Source organism: Tursiops truncatus, chromosome 5, assembly GCF_011762595.2.
Source record: "Tursiops truncatus isolate mTurTru1 chromosome 5, mTurTru1.mat.Y, whole genome shotgun sequence".
Classification (NCBI taxonomy): Eukaryota; Metazoa; Chordata; class Mammalia; order Artiodactyla; family Delphinidae; genus Tursiops; species Tursiops truncatus.
This window is the reverse complement of record NC_047038.1, coordinates 127,895,801-127,921,182: the sequence shown is the minus strand read 5'-3', so window position 1 is coordinate 127,921,182 and position 25,382 is coordinate 127,895,801. Positions and strand designations below refer to the sequence as shown.

Genomic DNA, 25,382 nt, shown 5'->3' with positions numbered 1-25,382 from the left:
AAAAGTTTTGAAAATTAATTATATTCCCAGTTCTCATATCAAAGTTTAAACTGCTAGAGTACAAGAACCATATATATATATATATATATATATATATATATATATGTGTGTGTGTGTGTGTGTGTGTGTGTGTGTGTGTGTGTGTGTGTTACCAAACTCAGGTTCTGCTGATCACTGCTTGAAAGCCAGTACTTGAAAAACAGTTGTTGGATGGAAAGGAAAGGTTGCTTTATTCAGGAGGCCAGTAACCTGGGGAGAAGAGAGACGCATGTCCAAAAACCAATTCCCAAGATTCTGCTCGACCATGAAAGTTTTTAAAAGGAGAATCATTTGGACAGGCTGTCAGAGTCTTCTTGTTTTCCATTGTGTGCAGACTTTCTTCTCATTGGTTGGTGGTGAAGGAACAGGGACATATTCCAAGAATCTTGTGCTCAGCTTGAAGTCAACATCCTCCACCTGGGTGGGGGCCTTAGTTCCCCCACAGAAGAACTCAAAGGTATTGTTATGTATATTCCTTGAGGAGGAACCAGGACCCTGCTTTATCTCTGCACTATTGTTTCTAGACGGCTTCTCCTTTGTTTCTAAGTTCCCTCCCTTCCCTGATTAGCAACTGTTTGAATCTGTTCTTTGGAACTAAGGAAGCTGAATAAGGCCTGTTTCCTACAAACAAGAAACAAGAAACAGGACATAGAAAGGCTTTGTACCAGACAGGGTCCTGCTTGGTTTCATATATATATGTTTATGTCCTCTTTTAGATTTTCCTTAAGTACTTATTGAATAAAAGTACTTCTTAAGTTTCATTAGGTACTTTCTGAAGCTATAGTAAAACTAGGTTAAAATGATAAAACGAGGAACACAGAGGACCCTGTATACATATGTTTTCCCACTGATATGAATATATTATTTAAACTCAAAATAAATTTATGAAGACTCATCAGATTTAAACCCAGATTAAAGCTAAGTAATTTGAGGGTAACCCTTTTTCTCTTCTCATCGTAAAAAAAATATTTTCCCTTTATAAAAATATTTATCATGTTTTGCTAGTATTTTGTCCCACTTTTAAAGTGGGATTGGGTAAAAAGAAATAAAGCCCTCGTTCTAGGTAGTGCTCCAGGGTCTTAGTCACTTGATCCATGGAACCAAGGGAGCAGAAAAGTGCCAGATGAAAAGTGCACAAAGAATTTGTTGCAGGAAAAAAAGTGGGGCACGAGAGGATGGTCATGTCCTAGGTCTCAGACAAGTTCCTGGGACGGCTGCCAAGTGTGGGCTCTTGGCTTTGCACAGGAAAGCATTCAAGAAGGAGCCATAGTAAAGTGAAAGAAGGTTTATTCAGGGAGATACACACTCCATAGACAAGAGTGCGGGCCGTCTCAGAAGGCAAGAGTTGCCAGGGCACAGAGCTGTCAGTTTTTATAGGGGTGGGTAACTTCATAGGCTAATGAGTGGGGTGATTATTCCAACTATTTTGGGGAAGGGGTGTGGCTTTCTAGGAATTGGGCCACGGCCCACTTCTTGACCTTTTATGGTCAGCCTTGGAACTGTCATGGTCCCTGTGGGTGTGTCATTTAGTGTGCTGATGTGTGACAGTGAGCGTATAATGAGGCTCAAGGTCTAGGGGAAGTCAACTTGTCCGCCATCTTGGACCTAGTTGGTTCTAACCAGTTCATTTTGTATCCTCAATGGCTATGTCATTCTTTTAAAGGTTGTGCCCTGCCCCCTTTCTGTCTCAAATTCACGTCAAAGGAACTAATTGCAAGGGGACTCCAGCTACTCTAGGTACACAGGAAAGGGATTAGCTGTTGCACTTGTATTTCAGTTTTAACAGTGGTAAGCTAAGCCAGGGAGAGCATTAAGGAGGCCATGGAGTTTTCTCTTTGAAATTTTGATACTTCCTTCTATATTTAAATGTGGCATAAAACATAAAATAGTCAAAGCTCAAAGTGGGAAGCAGGACTACTAAGCTATGATGGTCCCTGTTTCTTGTATCAAGAATCAGCCCCTTTTTCTCCCATCAAGAAAAAAAGAACTGAAGTATATTTTTATAGTAAAAAAAATAGAGATGTAGAGTGAAAAAAATAGTGCTTCTTATCTTTGATATGCTAATGGGAAAAATTGCTTAGTAATTTAAAACATATTAGTAACAGAATAAAGAAATGTAAAACATTTATATTAGGGAAAAAATAAAATGGCTATCATCTAATACACAAATATTTAAATACATGGAGAAGTGATAAGTGATAATTTCTCAAAAAAGCATCCAGATAGATTGAGTTGCATACATACAATTTAGATAGCAGTTATAAAATCTACCATGCACCTCATACTTAATTTTACTATTTCTACAATAAAGTATTTATTGATGATGCTGTGGGGGACAGCAACCATCCCTTTCCTTTATCTGTCTAAGCTCTTGACTAGAATCCCTGTAACAGGCAGATTAAAGAGTGAAAAGCATACAAATATATTTAATCTAAGTTGTTCATGACACAGGAGCCTTCATGAGGAAGTGAAGACACAAGGCAACAGTTAAAACTGAGTGCTTTTATGCTAGGTCTGATGAAGAGTGGACAGTTGTGGAAAGATATGACAGGACAAAGCGTATGAGGTGAGTGTAGTAAAATGGCGGAACTGTAGCAAGGCTTGTTTGTTCAGATTCCTCTCTGTGTCTCTTGTCTTCAGAGATAAAGAGGATGCTCTTTTCCCCCAGGTAAAGGAAGGGCACCTCTCACAGGAGGGTTTTATGACCTGCTTCAAGGGAAGGTCAGAAAGTCCTTCCTGCACACGCCACTTCTCAGATTCTTCAACTGGAAATATTTAACGTGCCACTGTGCCACCTTTGGGGAGTAGTGTGTCCTGAGCCCCTTCAGTGCCAAAGCAAACATGATTTTTAAGTATGTTTTCCAACATGCTCTCAATGATTTTACGTCATTTGTTCAGGTCAGCAGATATGCATTCAGCCTTCCTAACCAGAGTGTTGTGCCAGGCCCTGTAAAGCAGCCGTCCCCAGCCTTTTTGGCACCTGGGACCGGGGGTGGGGGGAGGCGGGAGGGGGGATGGTTTGGGGATGATACAAGCGCATTACATTTACTGCGCACTTTATTTCTATTATTATTACATTGTAATATATAATGAAATAATTCTACAGCTCACCATAATGTAGAATCAGTGGGAGCCCTGAGCTTGTTTTCCTGTAACTAGATGGTCCCATCTGGGGGTGACGGGAGACACTGACACCCGACGTGTTTTGCTTATGTCCAGTCTACTCTGTAGTCTCGTTTCGGTTGCCGTCACTGCAGAAAACTCTGCTTCACAAAGATGGGATGTTGGAAATGGAAGCAGGCTTTTTAGTGCTTTTGTGGCAATCTCAGGATATTCCACCTTGACTTTAATCCAGAACGTATGGAGATTTGAAGTTGTCCCAAACATACTTTTAAGGCCACCGTCATTTGCGATCTCAAGCAGTTGATCGTCTTCCAACACAGACAAAGTCGATTCACCTGGCTTATTCACAAATGGGTCGTGGATCCATTCCTTCCCAGTTTAGGGGTCTTTTGTGGTTGGGAAGTAATGCTCAAACTCCTTTGAAAGCTGAGATAGGTGATCATGCACTGAGCCCTGGCTCAGTCTCTTTCAAAATCTCTGCTGATGTCTGAAATATGTCAGAATTCCCAATGTTCACTCGTCACCCCCATAATTCTGGTTTGGCTTTGAATGTAGCCACTTTATCTATCGACTTGAATACAGTTGTCGTTCTTCCCAGAAGTGACAAATTGAGTTCGTTGAGCAGGTTGAATATATCACACAAGTAAGCAAGTTTTGAGACCCATTCTCTGTCACTGAAATGTGCTGCCAGTGGTGACTGTTTGCTAAAAGAAATCTCTGGAGCGGCTCTTGTAACTCAGAAACTCTGGCCAGTGGTTCCCCTTTAGAAAGCCATCTCACTTCTGTGTATAAGAGAAGACGTGTGTGCTCTGTGTCCATCTCACAGAGCTGTGTAGACGTGAGTTAAGGGCATGTACTTTAATGTGGTTGATAATCTTACTCACATCCTGCAAAACGTTGTTAAGTTCAGGAGACATTTTTCGGCTAGCCAGCGTTTCTCTGTGGATGACACAATGCATAGACTCACATTCAGAAGCGACCTCTTTGACCCGAGTAGTGAAACCAGAAAGCCATCCAGTCATGGCAGCCGCTGCGTCCGTGCCTATACCGACACAAAATGACCAATTCGGTTTTCCTGATATGAAATCATTCAAAGACTCGAATAGTTCTGCAGCTGTGGTGTTGGTTGGCAACAAAAATGCACCTAACATATCCTCATGCACATCCTCCTGAAAAACATATCGCACAAAAACAAGCATTGTTGCCTTGTTGTCAACATCGGTGACTCGTCAACCTGGATTAATTCTCTCTAAGAGTTATGCCTCAGTATCCTCTGCTATTTCATCAATTCGTCTAGTTACGGCGCTAGCCGAAAGAGGAACACGTGCCACCTTTTGAACTGCAGCCTCTCCTAAAAGTTCATGACAATTGTCCTTAGCAGCAGGCAGAATCAACTCTTTACCAATAGTAAGGGACTTCTTAGCTTTAGCAATGCGATCAGCCACTAAGAATGATGCTCTCAGTGCAGAAACATGTGATGAAGTGGTGGCCTTCAATACTTGCTTCTGTTCTTCATGTTCACATTTTTTTCTTTTGAAAAACTCCAAAGGATTGTCTTTTAATGCAGGGTGCTTGGTCTCCATGTGGTGATGAAGCAGTTTTGAAGGTTTCACGGCTTTGTTGGATAGCCGGTCACCACACATTAAACAAAGCGGGCTTGGAGAATGTGAGTCACTTGTTGCAATGAACCCGTAATTTAAGTAGGACTCTTGGTATTTTGTTTTAAATGCAGCTTTCTTTTTGTTGGCAGTCTTAGAGGCTTCTGCTGTCTCATCCTTGGGTCTTTCCCCCTTTCCAAAGAAGCTCGCCAGCGACATTTGTGTTTTGCTCGTTTTGGCTAGGGTTAGCTTGTGGGCTTACCAAAACTGTGACTGAGACAAGTGCACAGTGTGGGAAAGGAAGTGGTAAATAGAATAATGGGCAGGCCACGTTAAAGCCTGCCACCAGATGCAGCTGTGCAATTGAAGTACATCAACTCACTTGCCACGTTAAAGCCTGCCACCAGATGCAGCTTGTCACTTGCCACTCACTGATAGGGTTTTGATATGAGTCTGCAAGCAATTGATTTATTATGGTGTCTGTGCAGTCAAACCTCTCTGCTAATGATAATCTGTATTTGCAGCCACTCCCCAGTGCTAGCATCACTGCCTCAGCTCCATCTCAGATCATCAGGCATTAGATTCTCATAAGAAGCGTGCCACCTAGGTCCCTCGCGTGTGCAGTTCACAGTAGGGTTCACACTCCTGTGAGAATCTAATGCCACCACTGATCTGACAGGAGGCGGAGCTCAGGTGGTAACGTGAGAGATGGGGAGTGGCTGTAAATACAGACGAAGCTTCGCTCGCTGGCCTGCCACTTACCTCCTGCTATGCGGCCCGGTTCCTAACAGGCCACCAACCAGTAGCGCTACACGGCTGGGAGTTGGGGACCCCTGCTGTAAGGGATGCTAAAGTGAGGAAGATGCAGTGTGTTGAATAAGAAAATAATACAACAGTACTATAATAAGATGACTAAGATAGTGAACTGAGAGAAGTTCTCATGTCTCATGGTGATGATTAGGCAGGATAAACTGGAGGGAGAAGCAACTTACTGACATTTGTGACTATGATGTCTGAATTTTCCCCATTTCACCATGATCTTTTAGCACCATTCTACTGGCTCCCTCCAGTCCCTTTTCTCTTAAATCCTTTTTTGTCTCCTCTATTAGAACAACTTGTGCCTCCTTATAAGCTATCTGTATAACCAAAGCTTAGTCATCATTAAGTCAAAGATCCACTATTAAATTTTTTGAGTAATATTTTCAGACACCAACACTTCCGCCCAAGTGGTAGACTGTATCTTTCTTTTGTGCTTTTCCTCCGTAAAAGCACAATTATAGTACCTATGCCAGTGCATTGGAGTAATTCCCTGTGTTTCTTCATTAGACTATTATTGATCTGATGGTTGGTATGATGGCTTATTTATCTCAGAATTGGTTGTGCATAATGCATTGTCTACAGTGCCTAACTAACAATAGACTTTCAATAAATCTCACTGAATAGGAAGAATAACTAGAAAATGGCATTCAGGTTTTTCAGGATGTTGGAGAAATAGAAAAAAAAAAAACAAGAACAAAACCAAAAAACCTCAAGCTACTCCAGTAAAAGTGAGTTTATTTTATAAACAAAACAGGGAATTAAGGAGGAAAATAATAGCCTCAGGGGTAAAATAAGTGGAACCAGTGGTGTGCTGGTAAATGGTTAATAATCAACTCTTTAAGGAGAAGCAGATCTGTAGCATTTGCCAGTTTCTATGGTGCCCTTGCTCCACCATGGCAAATGTCAAGCTACCAGGTCAAGTCACTGAAGTTGGAGCTGGGAAAAGATGAGCACAGTCAGCTCTTGCAAACTCCTGTAAGGTGACTCCAGCAAAGAACTCACGGCGAACTGGAAAATCCTCCTCCTCTAGTAGTCACTGTGTTTCTCATGGTCTGATACGCGACAGTCACCCCATTAGTCGACCAAACTCTTTACTCCTTTTCTGTGCTGCTTTTCTTTCTCTGCTTTTTCTCCTCCACTGTTGCCTAATTTCTCTCAATTTTCCTTTGTTTCTAGCCGGTAACTTCTGTTTAGGGTTGGCTTCTGTTGTCACATAATTGCCGTCATGTCAGGACTTCTGTTCACTGACGTTTCTATGCTTCTTTGATACCTAATATCTATTTGTCATACATACAATTGGGATGGCTGATATTCAAACAGCTGAGAGAAACTTTTATTGATTTGGCAAGTGACTGTCTAGTATAAAATGCCAAAGTTAGTGCCCTCATTAATATTCTCTCCTATGTTTCTGCCAAGGTCAGCTTGAGGGCCAAGCTGCACCTACCCCTGGCATCACAGAATCACCTGATATGATAAAACGAAAGTTTTTAAATGAAGAACTTCTCAGAAACAGCTATAGGAATGGCAAGTTCTCTGATGTTTTACTCTGTACGGATAGCCTTTCTGTGAGGCGGGAACATAGGGTAGACTGTATATTTTTCAAGGACAGAGAAGAGCAGGTGCCAGAATTTGTAAATTTCTATGATTCTAGTGTTTTCATATGTACAAAATACTGGTGATATAATCTGATTGCACAGAATCATTAGAATTTTCCTGTAAGCTTGATCTCATGGTCACAAATTGTGACTGCTTTTTCCTAAACGTCCAGATACTACCTTTAAATTTAAGGCAAGCAGAAAACCTGAATTCACAGATTTCTGAAACATCTTGGACAAGTGAAACTATGAGCCATACATAAGCATTTTTAAAAATTAATCAAACTTTTTATTTTATATTGTAGTATAGTTGATTAATGATGTTGTGCTAGTTTCAGGTGTGTACAGCAAAGTGATTCAGTTATACATATACATGTATCTATTCTTTTTCAAATTCTTTTCCATTGAGGTTGTTACATAATATTGAGCAGCGTTCCCTGTGCTATACAGTAAGTCCTTGTTGGCTATCCATTTTAAATATAGCGGTGTGTACATGTCAGCATTTCTGAACATCTATATATCTTATATAAATATGTGTATATTCTAATTGTGTATGCATATATATACACAAATAATTAAATGTGTATATACATATAAATGAATTAAATGTGTATATATGTATGTATATATCTATTCAGAAATAGAAAACATACATCTTTATACACAAAACAGATCTCTTTTCAACATTCTCCTCACCACCACCACCACACATATACCACAAGTGTATATTAGTAAAAAAGCGATGATGAATAGGTGAAGAACAACTGTATAGATTTCACAAAATTTACAAAATATAAGAAGTTTGAGTTAAATAAAGATACACTTAAATGGTTAAAATAGCTGTATTAAGTAGTTTTAATGGTTAAAACTACTTAATTGTCATAAAATGAATTTTTAAAGTTATGTTTTAATATTATAAAAGATCACAAAGTGTAAATATTTTACTCAGAAACTTTATAAATATGCATTTGTTTAGTTTTATGTACCAAGTTAAAGTAGTCCTTTGCATGGAAGCAACCTAAATGTCCATCAGTAGAAGAATGGGGGCTTCCCTGGTGGCGCAGTGGTTGAGAGTCCGCCTGCCAATGCAGGGGACACGGGTTCGTGCCCCGGTCCAGGAAGATCCCACATGGCGCGGAGCGGCTGGGCCCGTGAGCCATGGCCGCTGAGCCTGTGCTCCGCAACGGGAGAGGCCACAGCAGTGAGAGGCCCACGTACCGCAAAAAAAAAAAAAAAAAAATAGAAGAATGGATAAAGAAGATGTGGTACATATATACAATGGAATATTACTAAGCCATAATAAGGAACAAACTGTGCCATTTGCAGAGATGTGGATGGACCTAGAGACTGTCCTACAGAGTGAAGTAAGTCAGAAAGAGAAAAATATCGTATAATATCGGTTGTATGTGGAATCTAGAAAAATGGTACATATAAACTTATTTGCAAAGCAGAAATAGAGACACCATTGTAGGGAACAAAAGCATGGATACCAAAGGGGGAAAGGAGGGGTGGGATGAATTGGGAGATTGGGATTGACATATTTACACTACTATGTATAAAATAGATAACTAATGAGAACCTACTGTATAGCACAGGGAACTCTACTCAATGCTCTGTAGTGACCTAAATGGGAAGGAAGTCCAAAAAAAAAGAGGGGATATGTGTATATGTATAGCTGATTCACTTTGCTGTACAGCAGAAACTAACACAACATTGTAAAGTAACTATACTCCAATAAAAATTAATAATAAAAAAAAGAATAGCACATGAAGTTCAAAATCAGAAAAAATTGAATAAAAAATAAAGTAGTCCTTTAAGTAATAATTATTGGCTATTTAGAATAAGACACACAAGATATATAATGAATAAATGAAGTAATACATGCCATTTTGGGTTGAAAGTGTCTATAATTTTAACCAGTAAATTATTTTAAAAATACACTCAAGTTAAGATGTTACATTCACTTACAATATGAATGCTGACTGTATATAATTTCACTCTTTTTTACACATTTGAATTAATGCTACTATTAATAAGATTTTACCATTAACATCTAGTAGGGGCAGATATGAGATATGAGATCATTTATATTTTCCTATCACAAAAAAAGTGCACTCTTCTTCAGTAATTTGAATTTTTATCTTGTCATTTTGGGTCTTTTACAACATTTATTATCATAGTTAATAAAAGTAATAGATTGTCTATTAATATTTGAAAAATGGCACAAAGTAAACAATAATACTATTTCTAATTCATTTAATACAATGAACAAATATTTTGTCTGATTTATTGTTAACAAATTATTGATAATAGCCAACTAGTAAAAAACTAAAATATAAATAGAACTAATCTGGGAAGCTGTTCAGCTGCCTTTGAGAAGCTTAAAGACCACCACTTGGTCTTTAAGTATAGACAGCATCACTGAAAAAGCTGCATGTATGGAACACACCAAAAATACTGTTTATTTTTTTCTTAGGTATCTCATGCCTACAGAGATATCACTTGTCACCTAAGGATGGCAGTGCATGAGGTGTGGGCTGCATGGAGTGTAATGACAGGCCTCATTTAAACAGAAAGCAAAGCAGAGTATCAAGGCCATAATATTTTCTCTGTAAGAAGTGTTTATTAAAATAGAAGTGTAAAATTTTTAAAGTATTAATTATAATAATAACTTATAAAACTTAACCAATTAAGTTGTTTAAAAGAACAATGAAGAAAATTAATTTATGCCATGTTTGGAAACTATTTTTCTCAACAAGGAAATTAGTTGAAAATCCCTAGCCCCTGATTTCCTAAAAAGTCACTTATAACTTGGATATTAGTAGCAATTCAGGCTCTCTTTTCTGCTGGCCTATGTCACTTCCAAATACTTTAATGATGACACTGTATTGTTAACCAATATGAATTTGTCACTGCCTACTAAACAGACCAATCATTTTGTAAGTACAAAATAATTTTCTTTATTCTATGAAGTATCTCATTGTTCTCATTCTCCTTTGGTGGCCTATACTTCTTTCTTTTCTCAAATGAAATGTAGAGGAAAAAATCATGGCAACCCATTGTGTCTGCAACAATCTCTGTAAAATACTTCTGTCCAAGGTTCTTTCCAGTCAGGAACACAATTCTTAGCAAAACAGGTCACTAACTCAATTAACTCTCTCCTATGTTCTCAGAGGTGTTTCTACATCAAGCTTGAGTTGGCTTATTATTTAACAAACTGTACAAGGCCTTTGGGAAACCTGTTTTTAACAAAAATGGGTTCTTAAATAGCCTTTGGTCTCCTTAAAGGATTCTGAATAACTGCATAAAATCCTAATACACTTATTAGCAGTGCATCCGTATGCAGATATTAAACAGAGTGAGAGATAAGTTTCTTTCCTGACTCCCGAAGGGACATCCTAATATTGTGTTTCTTTAAACATTGCTTGACCTATGAACACCTAATATACAGATATTTTACCTAAGGATCACTCCAGTACTTTGACAATTAAGAAATACACCTGAAGACTTGTTTAGGATTCTCTGTACTCTTCTTTGTTAGAATCTGGGATGCAGAGGTTTAAAGGAGAGCCTTCCCCTCTTTCCATTTTTCTTACTCAGACAACTTTTAAAAATATATTTATTCTTTTCCAGTTACTCCACTATAGTAAGGATTGCAAAGTCAATTGAGCCATGCTTTCTTTCCTCTAAGAAATTGCATTCTGGTGAGGAGTGGGGCAAGAAACAAACAAACTACAATTACAGGCAAGATTGTTAAGGGTTAAAATAGATTTTTAAGTAAACACATCTAATTTTGACCAAGAGATTCCATATTTCCCAGAAAGCTAATATTTGAGCTGAATTTTTAATAATAAGTCAGATTGTGCTAGAATAGGGAAAGGCCATTCTGAGCAGAAGGAAAGATGGTGGAAGCATGGAGGTGAGTACAGACTGTGTGAAGTCGTACAAGTAGTTCGTGTGACTGTTCGCTGTATGGGTTCCTATAATGGGAGGCGGTTGAAGCCAAAAGAGTAGGCAGAATCACTGAAAACATTGGAGGAAGAAAAGGGAATGCATATATTAAATTTTCATAAACTTACCTAGACAGAAACTTTTAGAACATAAATTGTTTGAAATTTGGAGACTTGCAATATGCCAAAAATCTAAACAAGAAACGCATCAATCTTAAACAGCCTACCCATGTGTAAACATAGCAGGTAAGTCTTTCTAATGCAGATGGATACACTCTTTATGAAAATATAGTTGACTCTTGAACAACTCGGGGGTTAATCCAAGTATAATTTATAGTCGGCCCTCCACATCTGTGGAGTCAACCAACCTTGCTGATTGTGTAGTACTGTATTATTACTATTGAAAAATATCACCTTATAAGTGGACCTGTACAGTTCAAACTCATGTTGTTCAAGGGGCAATTGAACACACAGTTTCCCCAATTCATGTAAAATGTTCTTTATGCAAAAGTTTTATTTATAAATCAGATTTTCAGGATTGTGTATATTAACCAACACCAGGTACAACTAAGTAGAGAGAAGTAAAATATCTTAACACTTAAACAGAAATTAATTGATTTTATTTGTATATATTACCTATTTGTAATAAATTGTATACAAAGAATTTGAAGTAAATCATAATCAAAAGGACCTTGTCCTTATGTGACAAATGCCATCTGGTATTAAAATTAAATTTTATACACATACACACACATTAATGGAGTTTAATTTTTTTTTCTGGAGTCTTTCTCTGTGTTCACAAATTCTGACAGTAACTCATATTTATTTTCTCTCCATTGATACAGAATTAGAGACAGTTAAAGATATTAAACATTTATGAGATCTAAGGACTGTTAAGTTTTGTGCACTAGAGCTCATATGAGATGTGTTCTATACTCTGTGGTTTAGGAGATCCAGAGCAATTCATCACTACTTTTACTCAGTTCAACTTAAGATGAATTACCTGTTGAATGTGATTGTACTGCAGAGCGAGTTGAACGCCATTTATCTGACTAGAGAATGGTACCCAGCTACCTCACAGATGCTCTGTGCATCATTCAAATGTCAAATTATGTGTATGATAGTCATTTTCTTAACATTCACAATATTTGCCTGGCAGAGCCTCCTGGAGTGATTCCATAAGAGGACAGTTAAAGAAATGTGCAGTGTAACAGATTCATTGTTCTGCTTTTCTGTGTTCCTATAGTTTTTGTTGTTGTTGTTTTAAGGTACAGTAAACTAATCTGAAAATAATTTAGCAATAGTGCAACTCTTCACAATTCTAAAAGAGGCAAAATGCAAAATATAGAACATTTTTTTGTAAAGTGAAGGCATCATAACATGATTGTATTTGAACTTTGGATTTGCCATTTCTTTGATGATTGAAATAATATTATAGGTTTAAACAGTTAGTTCTTCTGCTTTGAAAATTATCTGTGATCTTTTTTTCTCCCTAGAAATCAGTTGAGTTCCAGTTTGCTGATGCTAAACTAAACCAAATGGTTGTCCTAACAGTGAACTCAAAAGGCTACTTTTTTGTGAATATCTTTGTGTGTGTTATTAAGTAGATTGCTGAGAAAAATATAATTTTTCCAAAGTTATATATTAGATCATTCATATCTAGGCTGTCTTTCTTGCTCATTCTAACTTACTCTCTCTTGCTTGGACCACTTGCCCTCGGGAAGATCCCGTGATATGAGGCAGCCCTATAGACACACACATGTTAGTGAGCTTGGAAGAGGATGCTTTAGCTCGAGTTCATCTGTATTCAAGAAGACTGCAGCCCTGACTTATCTCTTGATTACAACCTCAAGAGACCTTCAGCCCGACACCCAGCTAAACCATACCCAGATTCCTAACTCACAGAAACTGAATGAGATAATAAATATTTGTTCTATTTAATTTTTTACACACGTACAGATGATTAATACCACACTCAATATATGTTTGGTACTACACATGTGAGTGGAAGGTCAAAAACTTACAGTCACAAAAGGAAAAATTAGGGCATGTAAGGATTACCATTTTAGACTGGGTCATATGTCGTTTAGATTAATATTTCAGTAACATACGTATCAAAGAATGAGTTATTAAACAAGATTTGCAATATGTTAACGTTATCCTCAAATGTTAGGAAAAAAGCCCAAAGCAAATTATCTTCCTTGTATTATCTATTATTTATTTCTTATCCTTTGGTGTATACAGAGGTTACTGTCCACTGTACCAATGACCGTCTTCCTTTTTCTTCCTCTCATTTTCTCTTCTTCCACTGACCCCCTTATCCAAATCTCTCCCTGGCACTTCCTGTCTTACTGTTACTCAGTTGCTTCATTCTTGCCTTCTTTCTCATGAGCTGCTTTTTCTCTTTCACACATGTATACACTCACAAAAGCACAACCATATGCAAATGACGAAGAAACTGAGTTACCGACAAAGTCAATCTTTAGGAGTCAAATAAAATTTCTTGCTCAATAGTTTACTAAAAGTCTGAATGCAACAAGTCATTTGAACAATAATGCAAATGAAATCTATCACTTAAGTTAGGAAAACAGTAGTTTTGATGTTTTTCATTCGTTTCAAAGGAAAAAAAGTACTAGAGGCAAGAGATATTTTAAAAACTTATTTAGAACCTAATGATTATCCTGCACGTACAGAATATTGTTCTTTTGTGGGACTGCTTTTGCTGTCATACATATAGCTATGGACTTTTTAATGCATTATTTGTTATTTAGCCTTTTATATCGCTATAATCTTAAAGTGCTTACATGCTGCTAATATTTACATAAATTTTCCTAATTATCACCTGTTGGCTTTTGTCTTAATCAGCTCAGGCTGCTATAACTAAATACCATAGACTGGGTGACTTAAACAACAGATAATTATTCTCCCAGTTCTGGAGTCTGGGAAGGCCAAGATCAAGGTGCCAGCAAATTTGATTCCTTCAAAGGGCCCCTTCCTGGCATGCAGGTAGCCTCCTTCTTATTCTGTCCTCATATGACAGACAGAGAAAGAGAGAGAAAACTCTAGTCTCTTTGCCTCTTTTTAGGAGGACACTAATTCCATTATGAGGCCCCACCCTCACGACCTCATCTAACTTACTTTGGTGGTTAGACTTAAGCCTATGAATTGCGGGGAGTCATTCAGTCCATAATAGTCTTATCTTTAGAATAAAATCTCTTTATTAGAAACAAAATTTCATATTTTATTTCTAATGGTATTTATAAAACATGTTATTCTAAAGCTATTAGTTTAATTTATTAAGTTGTCACCCAAATATTCAAAGAAATAAAAATGTATTTTAACATTATTTGTTATATATAATAAGTGTTATTTTTTTACTAGTGATTTGTTAATCATCTGTTTTTCTTTAAATAACATTATTGAATAACCAGATTTTTTATGAAGAAATGGATGTCTTAAAGGAAAATATATTTTCATTGACCCATTTATACCATCTTACAATTTTATACTTGAATTGGTAGAAGTCAAAATCTATTCTTTGTACATCCTACTCTTTCTTTTCCTCCCAACTAGAGAGATAAAATGCTAAAGGCCGGATAAAGTGATTGTATTTAGAAAATGTGAGGCGCTAACAAGCAAAGAAGTGGAACAAAAGTGACATTTTTTGTAAAAAGTGAGGTAGTATTTTGAATGTAAACAACTTCCAAATCTGTTGTGTTGGGCCATAGCTCATGAGGTGATTTGGTTAATTTAAGGGTTTTCAATTTTGTGCCAATTTCATAGGTTCCAGTACTGGAATGGGAATTTGGATTTCACTTGGAACCCCAGCAGATAATACTTGCTTTTCTTTCTACACACAGCTTTGTGTGATGTATCCTCTGGTTTCCTATTACTATTTCTACATTGCTGTGACTTAAATTGGTGTCATGGAGTGATTCTCAGGCATCATTACCGCTGGCAACTGGAAGGAGCTAAAACATATAATCAGTATAAATTTTGACTAGATAGTCCCCTGAGTTTTCAACTTTGTTTAAATCTCAGGTACTGTAAGACTAAGGCAAGAAATTACACAATTCTACTCATAAATTTTAGTTCTACAGTGATTTTTCACTCTGAGAACATTTAGCTTCAAAGCAAAAATGCTACTAATGTGGTGTAATTAAAAAAAAAAAAGAAAGAATTTATGTAACAATTTTGAATTCTAAACACATTCCATTATTTCTTAAAGATTTTCTTAGCATTGTTATTCAAAATATTATTTTAGGGGGGCAGTGAAGATTATCATTAGAGTTTTGTTTTCGAATCAGTATATTAGTTAATTAAGTTTCAGTGGTTTCATAAAAATGTTGAGAGAAAACATGGCAAACTTTATATATCAATTACTTTTCACTATCAAAATTAAGACCAGTTTTTGATAGGTGATGGGTGAAAGACTTACAAAATATGTGTTTATTTATTGATGACTGCTTTATATATGCTAATAGGCAAAAATTTCTCACAGAAAATGTCAGGTATAACTCACACTCACTACTGGAACAAAATACAGATATTTCAGTGTCATGTGAAAAACTGACTAGGAATTACAACTCTTTAATGGCAGATTAATCAATCACCAGACTGTTTTCATACTTGAAAATATTTTCATGCTTATGCTTAAGTTATTGTAGTTTTCCAATCTTTTGAGTTGTGGTGTAGCAGATAAAATGAAGCCTCAAATCATTCTCTAATCTCAAGGACATCCTGGCAGAATTACTGTGACTTGTCTATTAAATTGATTTCCTCTTAAAGAAAAGTAGGCTTTTCTTATTGTGTTAAAAAATGATTTTATCTAGTGTCTTGCCTTGTGAAGACCTTTCTTTTTATGACACAAAAGGAAAAATGTTATTTTTCCTCCCAAGTTTTTATATCTTCTTTTACTCACTAATCAATAATCTGTATTGCAAACAAAATGAAGTACAACCCCAAAAGAGTAATTTTTTGAAATGAATACAAAATAGGCAAACATTTTAATACTACCGATTGCCTTTATTTTCATTTTAAGCATATGCATAGCTGAACTTTACGATGCTTTCTGCCTTTAATAAAATTGATGGTTGACTTGTATGCTGAATCACTGTGTTGTAAGATAGGAAATCAGAATATTTACAATGTAATTTTGAAAGCTACTAATAAACCTTAGGCAAGCAACTTTCCTTAGGACACTAAAAATACTTGTGGGGTTTGGAACTGGGGTATTTTGTTGTGTCTCTTACTGTTAGTGATGATGGTTAGGTTTGTTTGTTGTTGTTTTAATAAGATTACTCAGGAACAGGACATGGTTAAATGCTTTTCCGCCTTATTCCTAATATTTTTAAAGTTAGATTTTATTCAACCTAGGTGATATCTACATTGAATGGAAAAACAGTTGCTGGTATTTTCTGCATTTGTTATGTAATGATAGCTTATTGAACTGTTATGCTTTGTAATTAGAACATTTCCAGTGAAAACAAAATACATTAGAGGAGAAGCCAGAAATTGCAGTTCTCCACCTGAAATTACACTCGCATTATTTCTGTAACAGCAAAAGAGAAATTAGAACGTCTTGAGTGTATAGCTCACGTAATTAAAGGAATAATTCTAAATATTGAGAGAATGTACTCTTAAAGGTAAATGTTAGGGACTTCCCTGGTGGTCCAGTGGTTAAGACTCCACACTTCCAATGCAGGAGGCCCGGGTTCAATCCCTGGTCAGGGAACTAGATCCCACATTCCACAACTAAGAGCCCGCATGCTGCAACTAAAGATGCTGCATGCTGCAACTAACACCTGGCACAGCCAAGTAAATAAATAAATAAATAACGTTTTTTTTTTTTTTTTTTAGATTGGGTGGTCAGAAACTTCAACATGCTATTGATATATGTAAAAACAATAACATTCATCTCTCGATCAGTGACATGAGGACTATGCTTCTTAAACACTACTTAACAAGATGTGGTAAAATAAAATTTGGTAAATTATGAACGATATGACTGTCTTCAGAGTGAGAGAGTATAGGGGTACATAGTTTCTTCTTTATTTTCTAGTTAGTTCATGAGGTTTAACTTCTAATATTTATATGAGGCCAAAATCTTAAATATTAAATGATTCTAAGGTTAATTTGGACCTCAGGTAAAAAAAGTATTAAGAACATTTTAAAAAGAAATATTTTTATTACTCCGAACTAACCAAAAGAGGCCAGTTAGTTCCAATGGAGTACATTCATAATTTTTCATTTACCTCTAATCTGAAATAATGCTTTATATTTGGATTTGTTCCTTCACATTGTGACTTGAGTTTTCTATCTGATCAAAGTTATAGGTGTATTATTCCTTGGGGTGGTAATGGTTAAAAACCATCATTTGAAGTATTACTTTGTTAGAAGATCTGGTTACTAACGTTTTCATGATAATGTATGAGTCATAGAAAAATTGCATTGGGATTTATTAGATGAACCTGAGATACTTAAACGTTTTGCCATAATTATGAATCTAATACCCTGTATGCCACAACAGTATTTTGAAGTACTATACTTTGCACTTTGCTTCACAAAAATAGCTGATCTGATATACTCCTTTTTGCTAAATGCTGTCATGTCCATCTTTTTACTACATTAACATTATAAGTGCTGTTAGCCATACTGACTAATGAAAGGTACCTCATATCAAGTCTGATTACTGCTCTAATGTTTTCCAGGCGTGCTTGGTGATGAACTTGGCATATGAAACAATTTTCTACAGTAATAAAACTGATTAAAGTAGGCAGTCATCCACATACCACTTTCTAATGATTTATAACAAGCTCATTAATCTCACCCACTCCTATCCAAAAAGTTCATTGATAGGCTTGTATGTAAGAATAAAATTCTGAGCCTTAAAACTAGGCTTTGTGGATTTAAGCTAAAAAACTCACAAATCACTGATCAATGTTTTAAATGAAATGTATAGCTTCTAAACTCTGCCCAGATTACTTATTGACAAGATCATTTTCTATTTGAGTTCTCCTATAATGGATTTAACAAGGAAAAATGAGTCATTGTATGATAATGACTCTTCAGCACCTTGAAAACTAAAACTGAATGAACCCACTCCACATATCCTCCTGGAGATCATATAAGAATGATGAATTGAGTACTTGAGATCAAGTGATAAAAACACAGGCTGTTTTCACTCCAGAGAGTGCTAAAGTATCCTGCTCAATATGTCAAAACATAATAATAATTATTTTTTGTTAACTCTTTTCCAAAGATGCCTGATGAAACATCATAAGAATTATTATTCCATTCAGTTACAAATAGTTTGGCAATGTAGAACTATTGTTTTAGAGATAATTTTACTGTCAAAGAGATAAGGTTGTTAAATGTAGCACATGGTGAGACAATTTCTGAACTACAAATGTTAATAGTAAGAAAAGATATTTGGTGGGGTTTATTCTATCTTCATTATAATTTAATGTTTTAAAAATGTAGCTCTTTCCATTCTTAAAACTCATTACTGCTATGACACACATATGCATTTCTCCCTTAAGAATTTAAACTAGAGCTTCCCTGGTGGCGCAGTGGTTGAGAGTCCACCTGCCGATACAGCGGACATGGGTTCGTTTCCCGGTCCGGGAAGATCCCACATGCTGCGGAGCGGCTGGGCGCGTGAGCCATGGCCGCTGAGCCTGCGTGTCCAGAGCCTGTGCTCCACAATGGGAGAAGCCACAGCAGTGAGAGGCCCGCGTACCTCAAAAAACAAGGAATTTAAACTAGAAATAACATAGATTTCAAAATTAATACAGAAGGATTGTAACAGGTTAACTGAAAATAGGCACATTTTAATGTATGGTATTAACATATTCAAAATTGTTATTTACGTTCATGAATTTTTAGCTAATATTTCATAGTTCTTTAGAAAATAAGAGGTTAGATATTCTGTGCAGAGTATTTTCGTTTGCAAAACAGAATTTAAAAGTCTGACAGCTTTGGTAGGTAGAAGGTTAGTAAACCTGAGTAAAATGTCTCTCCATCTGGGATCAGCTATAACTCTGGTGGCCAGTTGCTGTTTTATGTGAGGATGACTTGGTTCTGTGCTGTGAACAGCAGTTAGGGGACAGGCGTTTGGTACAGGTTGCTTTATTATCTAGCTGTATGGTCTTGAGAAAGTAATTTACCCAGCATGTAATTCAATATTATCAAGAGTAAAATGTGGGAGTTAGGCAAGAGCAGTGTACTCCAAACTGGCAAAAGTGCTACTGATAGTAAGTTTGGTGTTTTAAGTAAATTTTTACTATGACAATCAAAAATACTGTATGAAGTAGAACGATTTCCCTTTTTTTTGTTTTTTTGTTCTTAAGGCCTTTTATTCTAACAACACAGCTTTCATTTTGACTGATACACAATACAGGTTTAATAGAGGTGAGGCTAGGATCAGTGTGTTAAATACTTCATATTCTACTTACAAGAAGGGTTTAGATTTTTTTTTAATGTTTATTTATTTATTTTCTTATTAGTCATCAGTTTTATACATATCCGTGTATACATGTCAATCCCAATCTCCCAGTTTATCCCAACCCCCCCCACACACACACAACTGCTTTCCCCCCTTGGTGTCCATACGTTTGTTCTCTACTTCTGTGTCTATTTCTGCCCTGCAAACTGGTTCATCTGTACCATTTTCTAGGTTCCACATATATGCATTTATATTATACAATATTTGTTCTTCTCTTTCTGACTTACTTCACTCTGTATGACAGTCTCTGGATGCATCCACATCTCTACAAATGACCCAATTTCGTTCCTTTTTATGGCTGAGTAATATTCTGTTGTATATATGTACCACCTCTTCTTTATCCATTCGTCTGTTGATGGGCATTTAGGTTGCTTCCATGTCCAGGCTATTGTAAATAGTGCTGCAATGAACATTGGTGTGCATGTGTCTTTTTGATTTATGGTTTTCTCTGGGTATATGCCCAGTAGTGGGATTGCTGGGTTGTATGGTAGTTCTATTTTTAGTTTTTTGAGGACCCTCCATACTGTTCTCCATGGTGGCTGTATCAATTTACATTCCCACCAACAGTGCAGGAGGGTTCCCTTTTCTCCACACCCTCTCCAGCATTTGTTTGTAGATTTTCTGATGATGCCCATTCTAACTGGTGTGAGGTGATACCTCATTGTAGTTTTGATTTGCATTTCTCTAATAATTAGTGATGTTGAGCAGCTTTTCATGTGCTTCTTGGCCATCTGTATGTCTTCTTTGGAGAAATGTCTATTTAGATCTTCTGCCCACTAATGGATTGGGTTGTTTGTTTTTTTAATATAGAGCTGCTTATATATTTTATTTATTTATTTATTTATTTATTTTCGGTACGCGGGACTCTCACTGTTTTGGCCTCTCCCATTGCGGAGCACAGGCTCTGGACATGCAGGCTCAGTGGCCATGGCTCACGGGCCTAGCCGCTCTGCGGCATGTGGGATCTTCCCGGACTGGGGCACGAACCCGTGTCCCCTGCATCGGCAGGCGGACTCTCAACCACTGCGCCACCAGGGAAGCCCTATATTTTAGAGATTAATCCATTGTCTGATGATTCATTTGCAAATATTTTCTCCCATTCTGAGGGTTGTCTTTTCGTCTTGTTTATGGTTTCCTTTGCTGTGCAAAAGCTTTGAAATTTCATTAGGTCCCATTTGTTTATTTTTGTTTTTATTTCCATTACTCTAGGACGTGGATCAAAAAATATCTTGCTGTGATTTATGTCATAGAGTGTTCTGCCTATGTTTTCCTCTAAGAGTTTTATAGTGCCTGGTCTTACATTTAGGTCTCTAATCCATTTTGAGTTTATTTTTGTGTATGGTGTTAGGGAGTGTTCTAAATTCATTCTTTTACATGTAGCTGTCCAGTTTTCCCAGCACCACTTATTGAAGAGACTGTCTTTTCTCCACTGTATATCCTTGACTCCTTTGTCATAGATTAGTTGACCATATGTGTGTGGGTTTATCTTTGGGCTTTCTATCCTGTTCATTGATCTATATTTGTGTTTTTGTGCAGTACCATATTGTCTTGATTACTGTAGCTTTGTAGTATAGTCTGAAGTCAGGGAGTCTGATTCCTCTAGCACCGTTTTTTTCCCTCAAGACTGCTTTGGCTATTCAGGGTCTTTTGTGTCTCCATACACATTTTAAGATTTTTTTGTTCTAGTTCTATAAAAAATGCCATTGATAATTTGATAGGGATTTCATTGAATCTGTAAATTGCTTTGGGCAGTATGGTCATTTTGACAATATTGATTCTTCCAATTGAAGAACATGGTATATCTCTCCATCTGTTGGTATCATCTTTAATTTCTTTCATCAGTATCTTATAGTTTTCTGCATACAGGTCTTTTGTTTCCCTAGTTAGGTATTCCTAGGTATTTTATTCTTTTTGTTGCAATGGTAAATGGGAGTGTTTCCTTAATTTCACTTTCAGATTTTTCATCAAAATGTATAGGAATGCAAGAGACTTCTGTGCATTAATTTTGTATACTGAAACTTTACCAAATTCATTGATTAGCTCTAGTAGTTTTCTGGTGGCATCTTTAGGATTCTCTATGTATAGTATCATGTTATCTGCAAACAGGGACCGCTTTACTTCTTCTTTTCCAATTTGTATTGCTTTTATTTCTTTTTCTTCTCTGATTGCCATGGCTAGTACTTCCAAAACTATGTTGAATAATAGTGGTGAGAGTGGACATCCTTGTCTTATTCCTGATCTTAGAGGAAATGCTTTCAGTTTTTCACCATTGAGAATGATGTTTGCTGTGGGTTTGTTATATATGGCCTTTATTATGTTGAAATAGGGTCCCTCTATGCCCACTTTTTTGAGAGTTTTTATCATAAATGTGTGTTGAATTTTGCCAAAAGCTTTTTCTGCATCTATTGAGATGATCATATGGTTTTTCTTCTTCTGTTTGTTAATATGGTGTATCACATTGATTGATTCACATATATTGAAGAATCCTTGCATCTCTGGGATAAATTCCACTTGATCATGGTGTATGATCCTTTTAATGTGTTGTTGGATTCTGTTTGCTAGTATTTTGTTGAGGAATTTTGCATCTATATTCATTAGTGATATTGGTCTGTAATTTTCTTTTCTTGTACTATCTTTGTCTGGTTTTGGTATTAGGGTGATGGTGGTGTCATAGAATGAGTTTGGGAGTGTTCCTTCCTCTGCAATTTTTTGGAAGAGTTTGAGAAGGATGGGTGTTAGCTCTTCTCTGAATGTTTGATACAATTCACTGTGAAGTCCTGGACTTTTGTTTGTTGGAAGGTTTTAATCACAGTTTCAATTTCATTACTTGTGATTGGTCTGTTCATATTTTTATTTCTTCGTGGATCTCTCTTGGAAGGTTATACCTTTCTAAGAATTTGTCCATTTCTTCCAGGTTGTCCATTTTATTGGCATAGAGTTGCTTGTAGTAGTCTCTTAGGATGCTTGGTATTTCTGCCATGTCTCTTGTAACTTCTCCTTTTTCCTTTCTAATTTTATTGATTTGAGTCCTCTCTCTCTTTTTCTTAATGAGTCTGGCTAATGGTTTATCAATATTGTTTATCTTCTCAAAGAACCAGCTTTTAGTTTTATTGATCTTTGCTATTGTTTTCTTTGTTTCTATTTCATTTATTTCTGCTCTGATCTTTATGATTGCTTTCCTTCTGCTAACTTTGGGTTTTGTTTGTTCTTCTTTCTCTAGTTCCTTTAGGTGTAACATTAGATTGTTTATTTGAGATTTTTCTTGTTTCTTTAGGTGGGCTTGTATAGCTATAAACTTCCCTCTTAGAACTGCTTTTGCTGCATCCCATAGGTTTGGATCGTCATGTTTTCATTGTCATTTGTCTGAGGTATTTTTTGATTTCCTCTTTGATTTCTTCAGTGATCTCTTGCTTATTTAGTAATGTATTGTTTAGCCTCCATGTGTTTGTAATTTATGTATTTTTTCCCTATAATTAATTTCTAATCTCATAGCGTTGTGGTCAGAAAAGATGCATGATATGATTTCAATTTTCTTACATTTACTGAGGCTTGATTTGTGACCCAAGATGTGATCTATCCTGGAGAATGTTCTGTGCGCTCTTGAGAAGAAAGTGTAATCTGCTGTTTTTGGATGGAATGTCCTATAAATATCAATTAAATCTATCTGGTCTATTGTGTCATTTAAAGCTTGTGTTTCCTTATTAATTTTCTGTTTGGATGATGTGTCCATTGGTGTAAGTGAGGTGTTAAAGTCCCCCACTGTTATTGCATTACTGTTGATTTCCTGTTTTATAGCTGTTAGCAGTTGCCTTATGTATTGAGGTGCTCCTGTGTTGGGTGCATATATATTTATAATTGTTATATCTTGTTGGATTGATCCCCTGATCATTCCGTAGTATCCTTCCTTGTGTCTTGTAACATTCTTTATTTTAAAGCCTAGTTTATCTGATATGAGTATTGCTACTCCAGCTTTCTTTTGATTTCCATTTGCATGGAATATCTTTTTCCATCCCCTCACTTTCAGTCTGTATGTGTCCCTAGGTCTGAAGTGGGTCTCTTGTAGGCAGCATATATATGGGTCTTGTTTTTGTATCCATTCAGCAAGCCTATGTCTTTTGGTTGAAGCATTTAATCCATTCACGTTTAAGGTAATTATCGATATGTATGTTCCTGTGACCATTTTCTTAATTGTTTTGGGTTTGTTTTTGTAGGTCCTTTTCTTCTCTTGTGTTTCCCACTTAGAGAAGTTCCTTTAGCATTTGTTGTAGAGCTGGTTTGGTGGTGCTGAATTCTCTTAGCTTTTGCTTGTCTGTAAAGCTTTTGATTTCTCCATCAAATCTGAATGAGATCCTTGCTAGATAGAGTAATCGTGGTTGTAGGTTCTTCCCTTTCATCACTTTAAGTATATCATGTCATTCCCTTCTGGCTTGTACAGTTTCTGCTGAGAAATCAGCTGTTAACCTTATGGGAGTTCCCTTGTATGTTATTTGTCATTTTTCCCATGCTGCTTTCAAAAATTTTTCTTTGTCTTTAATTTTTGCCAATTTGATTATTATGTGTCTCGGCGTATTTCTCCTTTGGTTTATCCTGTATGGGACTTGGTGCACTTCCGGGACTTGGGTGGCTATTTCCTTTCCCATGTTAGGGAAGTTTTCGACTGTAATCTCTTCAAATAATTTCTCGGGTCCTTTCTCTCTCTCTTCTCCTGGGACCCCTATAATGTGAATGTTGTTGCGTTTAATGTTGTCCCAGAGGTCTCTTAGGCTGTCTTCATTTATTTTCATTCCTTTTCTTTATTTTGTTCCGCTGCAGTGAATTCCACTATTCTGTCTTCCAGGTCACTTATCTGTTCTTCTGCCTCAGTTATTCTGCTATTGATTCCTTCTAGTGTAATTTTCATTTCAGTTATTGTACTGTTTATCTCTGTTTGTTTTATAATTCTTCTACATGTTTCTTAAACATTTCTTTCATCTTATTGATCTTTTCCTCCATACTTTTTCCGAGGTCCTGTATCATCTTCACAATCATTATTCTGAATTCTTTTTCTGGAAGATTGCCTATCTCCATTTTATTTAGTTGTTTTTCTGGGGTTTTATCTTGTTACTTCATCTGGTACATAGCCCTCTGCCTTTTCATCTTGTCTGTCTTTCTGTGAATGTGGTTTTTGTTCCACAGGCTGCAGGATTGTAGTTCTTTTTGCTTCTGTTCTCTGCCCTCTGGTAGATCAACAATTTCCCCTTTTAATTCCAGTTCAGTTCTTCTGAAATCAAGGTGGTACATTTTATAGCATCAAGGTGTTATAAGCCCTTAATATTTCTCTGACATTTTATTGGCATAGCCGAGGATCTCCGTGTAGTTTTTGAGAGACAGAGAAACATGCTACTGAATAGAAGAATGTTGCATGTAAGTCTCACTAAGAGAAGTAAATTTTTGGGAAGTTATCTCAAAGGTAATAGAAAATTAAATAAGAGCTTTAGGAAAATTTTCAGAGCTACAGCTGACCTTGTTGTGAACAGAAATCCCTGTTTGAAAAAGTCTTGGTCCAATTAGTAGGTCTAATTAATGGTACATATTAAGAGTTAACTATACATTGAATAAACTTTGGTGATGTGCTTTAATATTAATAGGAAACATGACATCGTCATAACATCCAACATTTATGTAATGGTAAATAACTAATATTTATTGAGTGCTTGCAAGGCAGGCACCTCTTCTAAGTGATTTACATATATTGACACAAATTAGTCTTAGT

The 25,382-nt window shown here is 36.4% G+C and overlaps 1 protein-coding gene across 5 annotated transcripts in view; it reads left to right on the top strand.

Annotated features, from left to right (window-relative positions):
- CCSER1 (coiled-coil serine rich protein 1) overlaps positions 1-25,382 on the top strand; it is a 1,269,753-nt gene that overhangs the window by 552,223 nt on the left and 692,148 nt on the right. For 3 of the 5 annotated variants that reach the window (XM_073805586.1, XM_073805585.1, XM_073805587.1), the window contains exon 8: positions 374-496. The exons of the other annotated variants lie outside the window; for them this stretch is intronic. In XM_073805586.1, coding sequence (XP_073661687.1) covers positions 374-496 — 123 coding nt within the window. The remainder of the gene's footprint in view (positions 1-373; positions 497-25,382) is intronic. 5 annotated transcript variants of the gene reach the window in all.